At 34.8% G+C, this 15186-nt stretch overlaps 1 protein-coding gene across 3 annotated transcripts in view; it reads left to right on the top strand.

The window, feature by feature from the left end:
- Window positions 1-2590: 2590 nt before the first annotated feature.
- LOC132195869 (insulin gene enhancer protein isl-1) overlaps window positions 2591-15186 on the top strand; it is a 42832-nt gene continuing 30236 nt past the window's right edge. Inside the window, exon 1 of one of the 3 annotated variants that reach the window (XM_059618139.1) lies at window positions 2591-3018. In XM_059618139.1, coding sequence (XP_059474122.1) covers window positions 2943-3018 — 76 coding nt within the window. In that variant the 5' untranslated portion in view covers window positions 2591-2942. The remainder of the gene's footprint in view (window positions 3019-15186) is intronic. The other 2 variants (XM_059618140.1, XM_059618141.1) reach the window with 2 other exon arrangements.

Here is a 15186-nt window from a genome sequence, read left to right as displayed (position 1 = left end):
TTTTTAAAATGTTTAAATATTTAAAAACATATTATGAATATTTATAATTTTTGACAAAATATTGTTTACATAATTATTATTAGTGATAAGTAATTACGCTTTTTGTTAAGTTTAATTGATAAAAAAATTATTATATATGTGTATAAATATTCATTCATAGGGAATGTGAAAATTTATAAATTATTCTAAACATAAAACTAAAAGCGTTGCGGAGCGTTTCGATTATCAGTCTAAAGATGCTATTATATCACTATACATTAATAATTATCGTATCAATCTATATTGAATATTCTAATCTTCAGGATGTTTTGATAAAATTCTGTAAAATTATGTATAGTTTTTGGATTATCATTTCATCTTGATGCATTTTTTTTTTTTTATTGCTGCAAAATCCCTTCAGCAAGTGATAATTTTTAATGAAGAGCATTACAAAAAAAGTATAAATTGGGTTGTTTCATTTAGTTGAAGATTTTTACTGTTGCAGCAACTAAATTTTGATGCGTAGCACGGCGGCAGTTGGGCTTTTTTTATTGTGTTGAGAGGTGTCTATTCAATTTTTGCCAGCATCGCTGGAAGAGAAAAAGATTTAATTCCCTCTCTCATCAGAAAAACGTATATATCAGGGCAGCAGACCTCACGTGCGTGCCTTAATACCCAGCCGCACTGGTGGATTGTGCCGAGGCACAGGTCGAGCTGCAGGGGGCCGAGGCTAATCCGCAGAGCGATGACGACGAGAGCGTCAGCGGCGCATCACGCTTGGTCGCACTGTCACACCGCGACTCGCTCATCCCGTCACCCTGCCCGCTAATCTCTCTCCTCGCGCAACTAATATTCATCCCGTGTCAAATGCCTGCTCGCGTAATTCCCTGCCTCTGCGCTATCTTCCTGCGGAGCCGATCGCTTGATTCGCCCTCGATCAAATCCAGCAGAGCGTGAGCAGCGCCCGTGTTCTGTGTGTCGGAAAAAATCGAGCTGCAAAGGAAAAGGTGCGCTACTTTTTTGTATCAGCACGGAATGCGGTGGTTGATGCTCTTTTCAAAGTTGCGCGTCACAATTTTAGCTTGAGCAGGGCACACAAAAATCAATCACTGAGAGAGATAATTTATTTTATCAGGAGCACTTTTAATAATTTTAAAAATTTCCATTAGCAAATATAAACCGCTTTCATAAGAAGCTCTCAGCACATATCATGGACTATAAACAAAAAATTAAAATTTATCTTGTAAATCCATATAGAACTATTAAAATTTTATTTTAATTTTGGCATGAATTCATTAAATTCTTATAAATTTTCAACTTGGAGCTGTCTGAAGCAAAATTAAGGGAGGAATTTGGCTGACTAAGCAATTTCTATGGCTTTCACTAAATAACTTAAACTTGAATTTTTTTCTTTTCTTAGATTCTAGTTTCAAATCAAAGATAATTTTAAATCATGCATGGTTTAATATTAAAAATTCAATGATTTGCTGATAGAAAAGTTAATTCATATTATTTATGAGTATCAGAGTCGGAGTTTCTGCTCATCTCCTATGGAATGATCGCCCACATTGGTTGATCTTATTTGAATTTTTGCGCTGCTATACAATTTTATTGGGTGATTGTATACATATTTTATTATTATTTATTCTTCTCGGTCAATACAAAAATTTTTAAATTGGAAAAAGAGAAGAAAGGGTTCAAAACTAGCAGATGTCTGCTAAAACACCCGACATCAAAAAGAGACTTGCCTGCCGCGATAAACCTGCACAATGTATGATTTTTTTTAAATATAAGAAAAAAAAATGAATATTGAAAAGGAGAGGAAAACTTTTTTTGTTGTTGATGTGGTTTCTGGCTTTCGATGGGTTACCACAGCCAGATCAAGAGTTAAAAAACTAAAACCAAAGGATGGTCCGCAGTTTGGCTATATTGATATATTTACATAAATTTAACTGTATCAACATGCAATTTGTTTCGGAAATTCTTGGGATTTAAAAATTCTTGTTTGGGCATTTTAAATTCTTTCTACACTTTCTTAAAATTCAAATTAATAGTTTAACATCCAAATTACAATTTTTTCAACTTATAGAGATGGACAGCAAATTAATTCCAAACATAAAATATTCTGATTCTGTGCTAAGACACTTTGTTTGGGTCCAGCAGCATTCACAATGAACAATTCTGAGAGCAGAATAGCTCTATGCCGCATATATAAACGCAGCGTTTGGTTTTTGGGTTTCTTTTCAACGTTGCACGAGACTCTCTGCGTTTTTATCGACAGCCATCAATATATCTGTGATCCAAAAATATACTCGGGACTATTTCCCCTGAGAGACTATATGGCTCAGAGCCAAAGTCAGCCAGATTCTTCAACTTGTCATCGGAAAAAGGGCCCGAAAACGAGCCCGAGAATATCCTTTTCTGAAAAAGGGCGAAAGACAGGACAGGAGTTAAATATATTAAGCGGAGGCGCCGAAAGGGGTTTGTGTGGCTGGGGTGAGAGCTGGTGAGGCCGGGTGTACGGACAGACCAAGAATGCGGGAAGGACCGACGACGGTGGGCATCCATCGAGAACCATTTTCTTTTGGCCGCCCGCCCCGGCGCTCATGCGCTCGCCAATGTTGCGGGCGCCGAGGCGGGGCCAGCGCGCGCAGCTCGGCGGTGTCGCGGCCTCGCGGGCTCGCGGCTCAGTCAGTTCGCTGCCGCGGTTGCCCCTGGTGCGCGCCTCCGAGTCTTGCTCTCGCTCTCGATCGAACCCGGCTTAGTTTCCTGACACTGTGGAGCCCCTCGGGTGGTGGTCGCCCCCGTGCGAGCAGGTGTTGCACCAGTGTCGTCCGACGGCGGCCGCGGCCGTCGTGCACTCGTCGTCCCCCTCGTGCGCGCCCCCCGCCGACGCCCTGGAGACCCTGCACCCTGGCGGCGCCGCCGCCGCGGTCAGCACCGCCTTCCGCGTCTTCTCCTCCATGCTCACCGTCGGGCCCAACAAGGGCCTCAAGATTTCGCCCACCAAGCAGGAGATGGACCTCGACACCCCGCACAGTAAGTCACGCACTTGATATATAAAATTAATTAATTATTCATCCTCTGAACTGGGGTTAATTCTGCTAGTCCAGGCGGATACATAGAATATTATATTATAGTGATATAATACAAATAGGGTTGAAGCTCCAGAAAGTGAATGAATCTATATGATGTGAAGCAAATAACGCAGAAGCTGCTCTGAAGTAGCAAAATATATATCTAGTACTTCCGGTTTGTTAGTCGTATACAACAATAGGAATTATATATAGCATTAAATTTGTAATTTTTTTAATTCTCATAAATTTACTGACCTCAGGAGGTTTTCAATTTTGAAGGTATACATAAGAAATTGAATATATCGCATTAAAATTTTGACAAAAAAAAATGGCTATTTAAAGTTTAATTCTTCAAATCATTCCCTTAATAATAATATAACTTAACCCACACAGACCTATAATTGCGTGATGTTTATAATATTATATGCATAATGCAATTTTTAAAACACTCGTATGCCCTTCTCTGGTCTTATAATAAGTGTTAATATAATAATTTTAACTTAAATTACAAATTTATATTAAGTTACATGTCATTTATATTTATTTTTAAAATCTTTAAAATTATAAATAAATTTTCCTAATGATTGTATTAAAGAATATTAATATTTTATTTTAATATTTTTATTTTAAATTTTAAAATAATTAATTTAATTTCTATTTCAATATTTTATAAAATTTGTTTTATAACAGTAATTTTTAAACATCGCAGTCATGGATTTCCTATAAATTCATCTCGATTGCCCAGTTTTGAGCAGATTATCTAGATAAAATATTTTATTCAAATACGTAAATTTGTGATCGCGAAAATTACTCCTCTTCATTATTTATGTGAATTATTGAATTCAAAATTGTACCTGAATATTGTTTAAGATTTTAAAACTTTCTGATAATTGTAGCATAAAATAAATTTCAGGTTTATGCAAATTGAACTTAATAGAAAAAATAATTTATGCTTTGTTAATTTATTGAGATATTAAAAGACACCTCAAAAAATGGCTCGTCGCCTTTTAAAGTTAAATCCACGTTTCCCCCCCCCCCTCCCCCCCTTAATTTTGCTGACTTTGAGAAGTTTTATTATATTCTTTGAATTAGTCACAAATTTTCTGGGTCTCTAGCCCGAGGTCGGAAATGATTCAGAAGGAATCAAATCAAATTACACTCGCATTCCTCCGTCTAATTAACCAAAGGTGTTGGACACACAATTGGGAAAATTAATCACCCATTAAGTTGACACCTGCCGGCGATTTCCCATACACATTTAACATGCAAAGCGTGAGAAACTATGCACTTTGGCTGGAGGACGTTTTTGCCAAAACTCTTTTTACTTTTTCATTTATATACTCATGAGCCGCGGTGCGATGTGAACGCGCGATAAAAGTTCTCACTGGCGCGCAGTAAAAGAGAGGAAACTTGCAGGTGGCGAGTGTCACTCGGAGACAAAACCACCAGGTTCGGATGTTGTAGGATAATTTTTTCAAGCAAAGAGTCGTTTGCCCGCATTTCCTCTCGCGGCCGCGCAACCTGTTGCGTCCGAGCGGGCGCCGCTCGGCCGCTCGCGGCCGGGGTGCACCGCGTCGCGCGGCAGGACTCTTACTTTAACTCGATAACCTCCAGCCTGCATCCATTAACCAACGGGGAGAGATGAGTTTTATCATCAGGGTCGTGCAAACTGCTGGGCATGAGCTGCCGGTCGAAACAAAAATCATATATGGCTTTCAAATATATAGTAAAAAAAGGAGTTAACTTTGTCACAGCTGGATTTGCCAACCCCTGGAGAGTGTCTCTCTCTATGCTTCCTTTTTGGCTAGATAACTTTCATGAAAAGGGGAAACCCTGATTTAAAAAAATGCAAAATAAATGCAACATTAATTGTTGTTTATATTCTTGAAAATTAAAATCAATTATGTAACCATTTGCGATTATCTGATTTTAAAATTCTCCCATATTTAGCTTGTCTTAATAAAATAGAAGAAAATTAAAGTTTTATCTTGCAGAATTAAATTTTCTCTCCTTGCAAAAATTCTAGTCCACGTGGAATATTAATTATGCTAATAGACAAATAAAGTGTGTATTTAATGAGCATTGAACCAAACTAAAGCTAAGAGGCGTTCAATCAGAGATTAATTATTTTTATCAGAAAAGGAATAACTATAAAATTACCTCTTTGTTGCGGTTACACTTTAAACTTATCAAATTTGGCATTGGCAAAAGTTTGGAAAAACGCTCTCAAATTTGAAAATATAAGAAGTAATATATTAACAAAATTCCCAAATGGAATATGAAATTTTCTACAAAATTTTCATTAAAAAGAATTTATGCAAACTGATAAATGTTTTAGCACTGACTTTACTTAAAATTTGAACCATGTCAAATGAAAAATTTACAGTTATTGAAATTAAATTTCTGCAAAATTAATAAACGATTTTGAATTGCTATTGAATCCAAAATTCATGGAAATAATTTAAGCTTTCAGTATGTACTAAAATTCCAAAATTTAGCAGATGAAAAGGTAGTAAAACAACGCCAAATGTTTTTTTTAGAGATAATTGAAACAAATTGCAGCAAATATATGTAAAAATTACTTTATAAATAAAAGTAAAACTGGAATATTTTGCATTAGCTGATGATAATTTTCATACAAGTTGGAGGGTCTGAATTGCCTCTCTTGCTGGGCATATCGTCCTGGCCAAGTCAGGAATTAGCTCAATAGAGCATGAGAAATTAGCCGCACGAGGTGATTAGTGCGGTCATTAGAGCGAGTTGTGCCAAGTCATGCCGAAGCAAAGGATGGAAATGTTGGTTTGAGGAGCTGCTGCTGCGGGTGCGCAGGTAAAAATAATATAAAAATCTACTTCGTCTCTGAATAAACACGCGCGGCGCAAGAGAGGGACTCTGCTTTATGGATTAGGTCGGGCCGAGTTATAAAAACAGAGAAGAAAAATAAATTCCCCGTTTTTATGCTTAAATAAATGTCATGTTAATGAAGCCCTAAAATGACCATCGCTGCCTAATGAAGAGCAATGAGACCACGCCATTTTTCGCGGCTTCTGTTTGTCCTCGGAGAAATTGGATTTGTAAGTTTTATAAGACATGGAAATTTTTGATGAGCAAAATATCAAGGAGGAAGATTCTGTGAGGATATTTTTCAAACAAACACCGGTCCGCACACGGGAGAGATGTTTTGTTTAAAGAAGCAACTTGCTAATTGAAAATAACGAACCGAAAGCGATAATTTACAGTTAGCTGCGCTTTAGCATATGCTCTGCCGTGAAATTGTGAAATTTTTGACAGCCTCTTCACATGTTCTTGATGAATAAATTAACCAAAGCTGCCAATAGGAAAGCGAAGAAATTCTCATAATTAAAATGCAAAGTTGTAAATCCTAGAGAAAAAGAAGGAGTTGCCAGGGCATATATAATTTGAATTTTACAATCTGCTACTTGGAAATTGATATTGATCAATAAAACACAAAATTATATATTCCATCAAGGCTAGAGAGAAAAATATTGATGAAAACATCTTTCGATTGTTTTGATCGTGCACCGTGTTTTCCATGAAAATGCTGATTTCCTTGGGACACAGGGCCTATTAATCAATTCCCAGAGGCAATAAAATTATCAGCTCTCTCGATTCCACGGAAAATTTATTTATATAAAACAACACGGAAGAAACTTCTTTCTCTTGGCAGAAAATGGAGAGGAATAACATGACGAAGTTTTCATTTGTTAAATAATAAGCTTGGAATGGAGTTTGTGTTTTCATTTTATTGTGCCCTCGCGTGATTCCAAGTGGCCAATCATGCAGCCGCGCTCCTGTAATTATATATTTATTGAGAAACACACTGCTGCTGGGATGTGCCTTTAAAACCCTAGAAAGAGAAAAATACGCACGCAACGTATACAATTTTTTTAAAGAGTGTCTTTTATAATCTAAGGAATATCATGGCCGACAAAAGTAAGAATTGAGCCAAAAGTGAGCAATTAAATATAGATTCGTGATGTTCTCAAGTAATTAAAATCAAATTAAATTTTTAGAACAATTACAGATTGTTGAAGAATATAAAATTGTCTGTTTTTTTCCCAATTCACACTAATGGACAGATTTCGGGGAATCGAAGAAACCAATTAACAAATCTGATATGCATACCAAAATTTAAAGATATTAATTAAATAAATAAAAATATGATTTTTTTTGTTCTAGTATTTTCAATTGTATGAAGTTGGTTAATGCGGACATACTTTTGTCAGATTGTAAAAGTGCTTTCACAGAAAACAAATGGGCAAAAACGCAAAATTGAAAAATTCCATGAACTTGCAAAGCAAAGTGACCCTATTTTTTTCTAAACGACTCTTTCCCCGTCATATAAAACGAACGTCACATGGAAATTCCGGTCACAGATGAATTTATGGTTTTTTGATTTTTGTGCAACACGTGCGCTGAAAATCTGCGGGAAAATAAAAGCTTTGTGCGCTGGAAACGAGGCCTGCGTCCTGTTTTAGGACAAGCGTGAAAAATATCGCCCTTTTGCAGTGCCAATTTCCTGTTCGACTCTAGCAAACTTCGCAGAAAAGCTCTTTCCCAGCAGCAGGAAAATCAAAATATTATGCCTCTAAAAGGTTCTAAGTAGCAGCGATTTGGTTTGTTTGTTTTATAATGATCCATTAGTATAGAATATTGGAATTATTTTTTCAAAAGAACCCTTTAAACACAAACTTTTTAAGTGCACAGTCGCATTTTATTTTGTATAATCATTACATTTTGGCATAATTTTTTCTTGCAATTTACGTGAAATTTAATTTTGATGTGGCCTTAAGAGAAAATCGTGTTACTTTTTTGCGCATCAATTAGGAGAAGATTGCGAAAAATGGCGTTTTTGTTTTTTGTGCGATGAAGAGTAAAGGTGCCTTGCTTGACAGGATGTGAGAGCAATTTGAAACCTGACCATTTAAATTTCTCTCTCTTTTTATGTACTCTTCATTCAAGAGCGTTTTTCTCCCAAGTCATCTCTCTCCTCTTTGAATGAAGTGCCGCCGGTTTTGCCAGCAGCATCAAAAACTGAAATTTCCGCAGCTCTCTCTCTCTCCCTGTATGCGCAATAATTTGACGTTGCATTCATTTTTTATTCTCCGCTCAGAAGGGAGGAAAGAAGAGCAAATTTGGTGCACTTTTGCGCACATGAATAATGAAGGAGAGATGCGCGGAGCATCGCTCAATTATACTTTATGTGGGGCCCTCTCTGGATCTAACAAAGTAAAGGGCCACTTCCTCTCTACTGGGCTATGCCATTGTCTTACTGCTTGGCTGGCCTCGAAACGCGGGCCAATTTTAATCTCTTTCACACACCAAAACCAACCACACATTACTCCTGAATCGAAAAGTGAAGAGTCATCCTCGTAAAAGGCCAAAAAACTATAACTTTGATATACACATGTGACCATAAGAAATGAGGAAACGGCAAATTTTATAATTATATATAAAATAATTCCGTTGGAAAATATCATTATGGAAATGAGCTAATTACATTTTCGTTTCATATTAAATAGCCTTCTGAATATTAATAAAAAAAGGTTCATTTTTATCAGCTTCAGAAAGGACCTAATCTAATTAGTTCCAAGGGCAAAAATGTTGAGAGAAATCCACGCGTGAATTGTAGACCTTGCGTGGCAAATTAAACACTGCAATTTAAATGCATTTAGATTTAAAAACATTAAATAATAAATTTATTTATTTTTTACTTCAACTTTATTAATTTTAATATGTTTCAATATTTTTTTTTATAAATATATTTAACATATTTTTTTTATTAAAAGGTACTATTGAAAGGATTGAATGATAATTTTTTATGAAAATACTAATAATCAAGAATAGCAAGTTCAAAATCTTATTATTATTATTATTTAAATTTATATATAAAATTCTTTGTTCCATACACTGCTAATGTCTTTAATAAATTTGCCTTCTCAGAACTGTAGCCTGATGTTCTATCAAGAAAATATATTATTATTTAATGCATAAAAGATGAAAAAAAAATTATCTCGAATTTGCAATTAATCGTTTCTTGATGAAATATTTTGGATAAAAAATTTTAACGTCAATTTAATAAATCAGAGCTATATTCTTATTTGACGTTCCATGAAATTTAATCAATTCAAAGCGAGCAACAATTTGTCTTTGAGAAATCCCACTGGTCCGCCCACAAGCGACACACCGCTGGGTTATAAATTCAAATCGGCACAAACGCGAGCAACGTCTGCGGCACACAAATCTCCGAAAGTCATTGACGAGGGATCCCTTTCCATTCATCTGTGTATCTTTCTGAGAAAATACCGGATAATTGGCAGCAGCGCGCAGGTATATGTTATGGGGAGGGTGATTCATTCGGGCCAGGCGTTGACCCTCAGCCGAGGGACGAAAAAAAAACACAGAATTTTCTCTCCCTTTAAAAAAACTAAATAGGAGTCCTGGCGCCTAACTTTGTTTTACAGAAAAAACAAGAGCCCTGAAATATTTTTTACTGCTCCGGCGGCGGCTTCATTGAGAAAGAAACCCGAATGGGAAAATCAAACAAGAGAGGATGAGAGGCACCTCAATAAAAATTTACGGCAGCATCCTGTTTTGTAAGAAGCACCTTAGGTTTAAAAATTTGGAATGAAAAATCAATATTAACTGGATAGGAAACCATATTGGTTCAAATGAGAGAGAGTAATTTTTATTGCTCTCTCCCACACCAGCCAGACGCACAATTATCTGGTCTCGTTATTTATTGCTGCGCGCAACACACGTGCGCCTGTTTTCTTTCTTTTGTTAATTAAATTTGTGAAATTCATTCATGGACCTCTGAACGATATATGCTTGCATAATAATCTTCCTTTTCTTTTCTACATATTCTTGAAACAAAAACAGTTTTCTTTTCATGCTGATTTGAATTTAAAGACGGCTTTTCCTCGATGGGTTTTGTTGTTTTGTTTAAATATTAATAAGTAATTAAATAATAAAATAACTCTAAAATATTTTATTTAAAAGATAAATAATAAAATGTATTAGGGCTGGCATAAAGTAAGCGGCAATTATTGGAACTAAAGTTGTTTTAATTCATATTTTATTTAAATATTAAAATTAAAAAATAATTAAATGATGAAATATCTTTAAAATATTTTATTTTAATGATAAATAATAAAATTTATAAAGGCTGGTGTAAAGTATGCGGCAACTATTGGAACTAAAGTTGTTTTAATTCATATTTTATTTTAATAATAAAATTAAAAAGTAGTTAAATGATGAAATAACTTTAAAATATTTTATTTAAAAGATAAATAATAAAATTTATTTGGGCTGGCATAAATAACGCGGCAACTACTGGAACTAAAGTTGTTTTGATTCATATTTTACTTAAATATTAAAATTAAAAAGTAAAAAAATGATGAAATAACTTAAAAATGTTTTATTTAATAGATTAATAATAAAATTTATTAGGGCTGGCATAAAGTAAGCGGCAATTATTGGAACTAAAGTTGTTTTAATTCATATTTTATTTAAATATTAAAAGTAAAAAATAATTAAATGATGAAATAACTTTAAAATATTTTATTAAAAAGATTAATAATAAAATTTAAAGTAAGCGGCAACTATTGGAACTAAAGTTTTTTTTATTCATATTTTAAGTTTTGCGAGTTGTTTTTTGTTAAAGAAAAAACAAAGTATCCTGCTCTACATTTTTCGGCTGCGGCCTGCAGCCATAATGAGCTTTCTCGGCAGTGGTTGAGATCCATACATGAATAAAATAATATTCACAAGTTCTTGGTGTACAAAAAAAAAATTACAAGCACAATGAAAAACAACGCTTTGTTTTAAAAAATATAAATATTAATTTTTTTAATTTATTTATTTATTAAACCCATCTGGGTACAACTTTTGATACACTCATACAGATATAAGTTTCAAGTAATTAAATTGCACTATTTCTTCTTCATCGTGGCGTAAAAGTTTATTGAGTGAAGTCTCTTCTTGCAGAACTCAAGGTGGTATTGGGTGCACTTTTCGTCACATAGCTCGCACACGCAGTCCTCGCCAGCAGTAGAGTGAAAACTTTTGTCTTTACAAATTAGATAATGAAACCCAGTCATTGCATATCGAGTAAAAGCATGTCTATTTTTGAAAAGGGGTTGCTTCCAGCAGTCATTTATCATAGCTGGCGTTTCAAAGAAGTTTAAATCAAATTCCCTTTCAGCTCTAATTTCAATATTAATTAAAAACTCTTCGTATGCCGGAGTGGGGGTTAAGTTGAATTTGTTCATGGTGGTTGTGACAAAAAATTCTTCGGCGGCAATTAAATGGTAGATTAACGTGTTTCTGCAGTATTTTCCTGTTCCTAGTACTTTTTTATAAAAAGTTGTCATTAATTTCTCCAAAATAAAAAAGTCGCAAGACTTTAGGTGTGGCCAAATGGCTTCAATGCCATACGTTGCTATCGGGGCAAATTTTAATGCAAATAGACGGCGAGCACAATCGATTGATAAATTCCTTAAATCTCCCGAGCCATACATTGCCGTGACTGCCTTTTTGCATCTGTCGCTAATATGCTTTGAAAAAGAAGTTCCTGAGGGTTGAAACACAACTCCTAAGTACGAAAAACTATTTACAAATTCAATGTTATTCCCTGCACATATTAATTCATTATTTTTCCCTTTGGCACCCTTGCCTTTATTTGTAAATTTCAGGATTTTTGTTTTTTCGAAATTAGGTTGCAGATTGTTTTCTTTGCAATATTCCAAAAAATTACGCATAGCAAGCTCAAGTTTTTTGCAACAGTCGCTAATAAAAACCATGTCATCGGCATAAAATAGGAATTCTACCCCTTCTACATTTTCAAAAATTTTAATTACATCATGTATATAAATATTAAAACAGGTTGGGCTAGAATTCATACCTTGTTTAAAACCATTTGATTGTGGGAAGAATTCTGATAAAGACACACCTTCGTCGACTCGAATTGAATCTATCGCAAGAAGTTCCGAAAGCAAAAGGAGTTCACTTTTTGAGAATTTACTTTTTTCTGCAACTTTTTTAATAAAAATTTTTCTCGAAGTGGAGTCGAAGGCCTTTTTTAAATCTATAAACAATGCATATTTCTTATATCCTTTTTGACCTATATTTTTATAAATTTTTTCTTGAAAAAGTTTAATTGCATCTATTGTGGACTTTTTCGGCATAAATCCGAACTGCTCCTCTGGTATAAAATCATTGAACTTTTCTAAAAGTCTTCTTGCAATAATTTTGTCTAATAATTTACACAAGGTATTACTGAGGCAGATTCCCCGGTATGAATTTAAATCCGTTATATCCCCTTTATTTTTGTAAAGAAGTTTCAAATTTGATTGTTTCCATTGCGTAGGAATTTTCCCAAGTGTTAAACATTTATTTAAAAATTTATTGAACAGTGGCATCATAAGTGGCAATAGGACTTTTATATTTTCATTAGTAATTAAGTCTGGGCCAGGAGATTTATTATTTTTTAAACCTTGTACGGCATATTGAATTTCTGCATCTGAAATTGGTTCGCAAATTATATCTTCGTCATAATCAGCAAGTAGAGAGTCAAACTCAAGACTGTCCGTGAAGTTCAGGTTTTCAGTGTTTAATACATTACTCAAAAACTCTACCCATTCAGAGATTGGAAATTGATTCTGAACTTTTTTCCGTATGTCCACTGGCTGCCGTAGGAACATATAAGCCTCTGCTTCGGCTGCTTTGATTAATTCTTGCTCCCTGCGCCCTTGAAAGTCTATTTTCTTAGATTTAATAAGTTTCTTATATTCTCTTCTTTTATCTCTAAATTCCTGAACAAGGTTATCATTTCTGAAATTTCCCATTATTAATCTGTGATAAATATTAATTAATTCTTTTCGGAATAGGAAGCATTCCTCATCAAACCAAGGTTTACTTTTTCTATTATTTTTTCGAGGAGTCTGCCTGCTATTCTGAATGATGTCAACTATATGCAAGTAAAAAGCTTCAATGTTCTCATTGTCTAATAGGGTATTCATATTTACATAATTATTTTCGACCAAGTAATTAAGTTTTTCTAGGTCAATTTTATAAACCGGTTTATTTTTATTCCTTGGTACTCGCTTATGAAAACCTTGGCTCTTTGTGCTTAATTTACATTCAACTGGATGGTGGCTCTTAATAAATGTTTCTTGATTAATCTTTTTATATTCTAAAGCCCAAAACAGCGGCTCTATATATCTATTTAGTTAAATACAAATATAAGGAAGCTGGTCTCTGATTGGCTCTTGGATAAAATTTTAAGAAAAGGCCTCTCCGTCCAAATTATTTGGAGATTCCAAATTAGCTAAATAGAAATATAAGAACAGACCAATGGGAGAGGCAGAAATAAAAATTTAGGCTCGAGCGCCTAGCGCGGCAACTCTTGAAACTTTAAAGCAGCTGAGTGAGGCTGGACGGAGTGAAAACAACTTTGCTTTCCGCAAACGCGCAGACGGACATTTAATAATTATGGCAAACTTTAACGCTGTTTCTGAAATTCGGAGAGATCTCATAACTTTAGCAGGTCTCGTAGCTATATCAGTGGTAGCATCAGTGTATTTTGAAATTCAACACTGTTTGAAGCGAAAAAGAAAATCTGGTAAAAAAAATCGGACATGGCGTGCACGCTATGAATAAACACCAAAAAAGAGAACAACAAGGCAGAGCGTCGTATTAATTTAATGAAATGTAATATTTAAGGACTCCTTATTGACGTAGTCAAATCAAGTCTTTACAACAATGGTTTGTTAAATTCCCAATAATTGCCAAAAATTATTTATATTGTTGTAAAGACTTGATTTGACTATGTCAATAAGGAGTCCTTAATTGTCACATTGCATTTTAGGACATTTTGCTCATGCCTACCAGGAGTTGCGAGCAGACAACAAACGATTGTTTAAATACGCAAAGTTCCATAAATCAATTAAGAACGAAATGAGACTTGTTATTACGCTGGTATAATTATATTTATATTATATTTATTGGCGAGCTCATTGGTGGAAAGCATATATTTTTATTTCCGCGCTTCCCATTGGTTCGTTCGTATATTTCTATTTAGATACAAGCGAGAGCCGCTGCGTTGGTGATATAGAAATATAACTAAATTCATATTTAGGAAAATAGATATTTAAGAAAAACTAGCCGCTGTTTTGGGCTTTATGAAAAGTTTCTACTATAAAAAATCAGGTCTATTGTGCTACCATGATTATCATTTCCAAATGTTTTTGTTAGACTATCATTAACTAATTTTAAGCCATGTTGTTGTGTCTGGTTAATTAATTCTTTGGCCTTTTCGCTGTTTTTGTCCAGTCGTGCATTAAAATCGCCCAAGAAAATAATGTTTTGTTCATAAAAGTTATCAATCTTCCCGAAAGCAGTCAAAATTTCTTCTAAAAATTCAAATTCATTCATGTTCGGATTAAAATAACAAAGAATTATGATGATATTTTTAAAAAATGTTATTAATGTACAGTCTTTAATTTTGATTGTTTTAATTATATCCCCAAAACGGTCGTTATAAAAAAGTGAAATACCCCTTAGTGGTCTTCCCTGCCTTTTCTCTTTATATGCAAAAAGATTATTAGAATGATATCCCGGAATATTAAGTGGTTTTTGTGAAAAAGTTTCGGTAAAACAAAGCAAATCAAAACCATTGAAAAAATCAGAGTCTTTAAAATGAATTGCTTCTAATGTGTTATAAAGTCCCTCAACATTCCAGAGCATTATTGAAAATTCAGTTTTCTCATCCTGTGCTGGGTGGACTACGGGGCCGAGATAAAATCCTCAGCTCCGGGAGGAGGAGGCTGCTGAGGTAGCTGCTCATGAGGATGCTGTTGGGGGTAGTGGGTTGTTCGGGCAGGCGGGCGGTCGGTGAGGCGCTGCTGCCGGCGCCACCAGCTCTTGATGTGGTAGATGTTGATCTCAATGTCCAGGTCGTGGAACTCTTTGAAGAGGAGCTGCTCCATCCATTTCGCAGGCATGCCATCAAGCCCGCAGCACATGTTGGTCATGGCCAAGCGGGTCACTCCATTCTCCTTGCAAAAAGTGGCCAGACCCTTGACCATGACCTCTAATTTAAATAAAA

This window comes from Neocloeon triangulifer, unplaced genomic scaffold (assembly GCF_031216515.1).
Source record: "Neocloeon triangulifer isolate White Clay Creek 2 clone unplaced genomic scaffold, ASM3121651v1 ptg000011l, whole genome shotgun sequence".
NCBI classification, from domain to species: domain Eukaryota; kingdom Metazoa; phylum Arthropoda; class Insecta; order Ephemeroptera; family Baetidae; genus Neocloeon; species Neocloeon triangulifer.
This window is presented reverse-complemented; position numbering and strand designations above follow the sequence as displayed.